Source organism: Euphorbia lathyris, chromosome 9, assembly GCF_963576675.1.
Source record: "Euphorbia lathyris chromosome 9, ddEupLath1.1, whole genome shotgun sequence".
NCBI lineage: Eukaryota > Viridiplantae > Streptophyta > Magnoliopsida > Malpighiales > Euphorbiaceae > Euphorbia > Euphorbia lathyris.
In genome coordinates this window covers 72,082,017-72,087,459 of record NC_088918.1, presented here as the reverse complement: position 1 = coordinate 72,087,459, position 5,443 = coordinate 72,082,017, and the positions used below count along the sequence as shown (strand labels likewise).

At 34.4% G+C, this 5,443-nt stretch overlaps 1 protein-coding gene across 1 annotated transcript; it reads left to right on the top strand.

Moving 5' to 3' along the window:
- The first annotated feature begins 696 nt into the window (after positions 1 to 696).
- LOC136206470 (WAT1-related protein At5g07050-like) lies at positions 697 to 3,941 on the top strand. Its single transcript, XM_065997527.1, has 6 exons — positions 697 to 1,023; positions 1,866 to 1,982; positions 2,068 to 2,302; positions 2,940 to 3,098; positions 3,181 to 3,332; positions 3,420 to 3,941. The coding sequence occupies exons 1-6, from the start codon at positions 770 to 772 to the stop codon at positions 3,610 to 3,612; spliced, it is 1,110 nt and encodes a 369-aa protein (XP_065853599.1). The 5' UTR covers positions 697 to 769; the 3' UTR covers positions 3,613 to 3,941.
- Positions 3,942 to 5,443: the final 1,502 nt, after the last annotated feature.

Below are 5,443 nucleotides of genomic sequence, written 5' to 3'. Positions count from 1 at the left end.
TCCCACTTCACTAATTAATTACTATTCCTCCTCCATCATGTGTTTGCCACGTGCATTCCACACACCATCATATCAAATAGAAGCAACGCTTAATACATCATTTGCTCCTTGAACTTGTACAAAAAGCTTGATTGACCCCCTAAACTTGCATAAAATATTTAGTTAGCCCCCTAAACTTGCGTAAAATGTAATCAATTAATCACTCGGTTTTAAAAAAAGTAAGTTAAATGCGGAAGATATGTTGCACGCATCTTTAAAAAAGTAAAACGACCAAAGTCAGAGTATGCGATTCCAATATTAGAGAAGAATTTTTCTTTTAATTGAATAAGTAAGAACTTCTTTTTTAATATGTTATAATCTATTTTTTGAATTATGTAATAACATTCCAAAGCACGTGCAACACATCTTCCGTATTTAACTTATTTCTATATAACCGAGTGATTAATTGATTATATTTTACCCAAGTTCAGAGGGTTAACTAAACATTTTATACAAATTCAGAAGGCTATCGGGACACTTTAAAAGTTCAGAGGACAATCAAGTTTTTGCCCAAGTTGAGTGGCAAATGATGTATTAAGCCTAGAAGCAAAGATGATTAACTCTTTCAATTCCTTGTATGACGTGTGAAATTGAGTTAGAGATTTTCCTATAAATACTCACATCATCACTAGTATTTTTCCTTAGGAGAGACACAAGAAAAACAACCAAGTTTTTTTTGAAGTGTTCATCTTCATCATCATCATTATCATCCTCTCTTTATTGATAAATAATGGAGGGATATTCAATGTTTGAGAGGATGAAGCCTTATATGGCAATGATATCACTTCAATTTGGGTATGCTGGAATGAACATAATCACAAAGGTTTCACTTAATAGAGGAATGAGTCATTATGTTTTAGTGGTTTATAGGCATGCTTTTGCCACTGCTGCAATTGCTCCTTTTGCTCTTGTTCTTGAGAGGAAAGTCAGGCCTAAGATCACTTTCTCCATCTTTATGCAGATCTTTCTTCTTGGTCTTCTTGGGTTAGTTCTTCATTTTCTTCATTCATTACACTATCATTTATGTAACTTTTGAACAAAATATCGGGATGTCATTCTAAACTAAATATTTTGAGTTCGAGTTAAACCTATAATCTAAGTACCTAAATTGATTCGTCTGAATTCATAGGCAACACTAGGTGTAACGGTCTGATCTAATATCAGGTAGATATTATCTAGTTTGATTTAAGTGTCACCACCTTCTCAAAACCGGATCATTACAAAGTTCACCAATTTCTGCTTTTTTGACCTCGAACCAATACACATAGTCTAATCCAATATCATACACATATTATTTGTTTTTGTCCCGATCTCATTTCCAAAACCTTATGACTTTAAAACGTATCTACATGATGCTATACCAAGTTGTTACACTCTGTTTTTTGTCACTTAATTTCAGTATCAGTAATTTTAGTTCAGTCAGTTTAATAATCATCATTGCTTATTATAATTATAATTATTTATTATCATTATTATTAGAACATTATTATTTTTCAAAATTATATTCTTATTTCAGTTTCAGTAGAATTCAGTCCAATTTACTTACTTTCATAAAAAAAGAAGAGTCTTAATAGAGACTAGTGTGTACACTATTTATCTTTTTCTTTTCCGTATATTATTTTCATATATATAATAACCTAAATGATATTTTTCAATTTGGTCCCCTTAATAATTAAGAAAAGTATAGTAATGGATAACAGACTTTGTCACAACAATTTTTACCATAATCAAATTATTGTCACAAAGCTAAATTATTTATTTTAAAATTGTGTGTGTTAATAATTATGAGAAACAATTAATTAATTATAATTAGTGATTAATTACAGGCCAGTGATTGATCAAAATTTCTATTATGTTGGGTTGAAATACACTTCTCCAACCTTCTCTTGTGCCATGAGCAACATGCTTCCTGCAATGACATTCGTCATGGCGGTTCTTTGCCGGTACGTATCTTTTAATTCCGAGAAATTCTACAATACTCCCGGAGCAATACACTAATTAATAATTGTAATTATTGATTAATCATAGGATGGAGAAAGTAGAGATAAAAAGAGTGAGATGCCAAGCAAAAGTGATAGGAACAGCAGTAACAGTAGGTGGAGCTATGTTAATGACATTATACAAAGGTCCTATTCTCCATTTCATTTGGTCTCAGTCTTCATCTTCTTCTGAATCCACTGCCTCTGCTGATAAAGACTGGTTCAAGGGCTCCATTCTTCTCATTTTAGCCACTTTTGCTTGGGCCTCTTTTTTCATCCTCCAGGTACAATACTTCACTCTCAAAACATCGGATAACTTACGTACGTGGTGTACAACTTTTATCTTATTTCACACTTTGATGTACAACCTCCAATTTTACACACAAAAGTATACAACATTTTGATGACCTCCCACTAAAGTATAGTGCTCGTAATTGTGACCATTTAACGCACCACGTCAGCAATTTGATCTCCATAAAAGTCAAAATTGCTGACGTAGCGCGTTGACTTTGCATTGACTAGTCAAGTTTTGGTTTTTATGGAGATCAAATTGCTAAGGTGGCGTGTTGACAGAGCACAATTATCGGCTGTAAACTTTAGTAAGAGGTCACCAAAAGGTTATATAATTTTATGTGCAAAATTGAATGTTGTACACCACCACCACTAGTGTTCACATGGACCCTAATGACCACGGTGAATTTGGTCATTCACCATTAGATGTAGACTGATTAAAATTCTATGGTGGAGATTTAAAGCATCTTAAAGCTTAGATTTAATCAACCTACATTTAACGGTGAATGGCCAAATTTACGTGATCATCAGAGTCCATGTGAAAAATGCTGTATACACCAAATTGTGAAACAGTGCAAAACATCTTTAATTTCTGACACCACAACACGGTAATATAAATTAATTTGACAGGCAGTGGCACTAAGAAGATATGCAGCTCAGCTCTCACTGACAACACTAGTATGTTTCATGGGCACACTTCAATCCATAGCTGTTACATTTGTTATGGAACATAAGCCTTCTGCTTGGACCATTGGTTGGAACATGGATCTTCTTGCAGCGGCTTACGCTGTGAGTCTCCGCTCGCTCAATCTATCGAACTATCAGTTTAAACTTTTAGTTCAACTTAATTAATTTAATTTGGATGAAACAGGGAATAGTGTCATCAAGCATAGCATATTATGTTCAAGGAATAGTAATGCAGAAAAGAGGACCAGTTTTTGTCACAGCTTTTAGTCCTTTGATGATGATACTTGTTGCAGTTTTGGGCTCTTTTATTCTCTCTGAAAACATTTATCTTGGAGGGTTAGTATTTAATTAATTAATTCCTCTCTTAATTAATTCTATTATTAATTAATTAATTAATTAATCTCTCTTTGTGCATAATTACAGTGTTCTTGGAGCTGTGTTGATTGTAGCAGGACTTTATGCTGTATTATGGGGAAAACACAAGGAAGACAAAGAAAAAGAAGCAGCAGCAGAAGGGACCATTCCAGAATTATCCATTAATAAAGAAAATGACATTGAAATGCAAACTAATAAGGTTAATCAGATTAATAATAATAATAATCTGACTATTAATTAGAGCTTAATTAAATTACTAAATAATAGAGGTTTTAACATTCGGAGAGGCTCTTTTTGTAATCTAACCTCGTGTATTAACGTTTCGGTAGTAATACATCCGATTAATTAAAAGAAAGATATATACCGTTTGATGTAAAATATATTAATTGATTAGTCGGGTATATTATTTTGGAACAACGACAGAATTGCTGATGCAGATTCTTGCTACTCATTTATTTTTTTGTCGTTTGTTTTGAAAGGGATTGTTAATTTTTGGTTTAATAATGTAATGTAATGAATTCCAAGAAGATGTCATCATCTTATAATATTTTCTTTTCTGTTCTTTTTTCATATGATGAGTTCAATTGAAAGTTATATTAAAGTATTAGAAAGTCGTTTTAATATCTAATTATAATTTTTAATCACATTATGTTTAAAAGTGGAAAGAAATCATGAAACATCAAGATTTTTTTTTGAAGAAAGATAAAGAGTTAGAAGACTCAAATTATATTTAAATCTTTTAAAAGAATATAAAGACAGTTAGCCCATTTATAGGTAGGGCTGTAATCGAGCCGAGTCGAGTCGAGCTTTGGCCTGTTCAAGCTCGGCTCGCTATAAAATTAACGAGCTCGAGCCCAAGTCGAGTTTGCTATAAAATTAACGAGCCGAGCCCGAGCCGAGCTTTGGCTTGCTCAACGAGCTTGAGCCGAGCTTCGAGCTTGTTTCGAGTACAAAATCCTCTTTTGGAATTGGTTCATTAAGAAAATTATCTAGCCATGAATTGTTTGTGAGTAAATTGTTAATTATATTTGTGAAGTTTGCTCGTAAATAACTCTTTAATTGTGTACATAAACAAACTCACAAGCAAAGTTCGTGAATAAATAAACAAGATACTTACAAATAGTTCGTCTATTACTCATTTATTATGTTTATGAACGAACTCATCTAATAGTGATGCGGAGCATCTTTCCCTAGGATCAGGTCCGGACGAGGGAAGTCGGAGGAAGAACCAAGTGCGAACAACAAGCGAGTAAAGAGGCCAAAACGATACAACACGGGCACTCAGACACGCCCCGCGTGTACTTGGACACGCTCCGCGTGTATTTGAGATTGATCCGGAGAAGGTCTGGAAGGTCACATATGCAGAGCTTGGTTTGGGCACGCTCCGCGTGGAAGAAAACACGCCCTGCGTACTTGAGGGTTTGATCCGGAGAAGAGTTCAGCAGCCAAAGTACGCAGGACGTACTTCTGGGCACGTCCCGCGTATAATGGATACTGATCCAGAGAAGGGCTCATCAGTCAAAGTACGTCGTGCGTACTTTCAGGCACGTCCTGCGTACTTTCACTTTTTAGGAACTTGTGCCTTACTCCAGCTTCCTGGTTATTTACACATTTGGTCCCTCAGCTCCTCTCCCACTTTCAAATCAACCCCCTCCACTTACCTTTACCCCATTTACCTTTATCTTTATGTTTTAATTAGCTAAGCTCTTTACCCTTTTATGTAATTTAGCATTTAGGGTTTTGAGATGATATAAATTCATCTCTTTCTCTTTGTAATGGTTAACTTTTTATCAATCAAAATTATATCTTCTTCAAGAAGCTTTTGTTAAGGTTTTCACCTTCAACAATGGGGATTTCACTATTCCTATGGATTTAGTCCATGAATTGGGATTCACTCCTTCTAGTTTAGCTAGAGAAGTTGGTATTCTTTGTTAGTTTACGATTAAAACTAACACGTCACTATTTCAGATAAATTCGATCTGTATCAGTTGGTATCAGAGCCGATCGTTTTCCTTGAACGGAGACTTCTTTCGACAATGATTCAACCGAGTTATTCACAAGCTTTAAAGGAA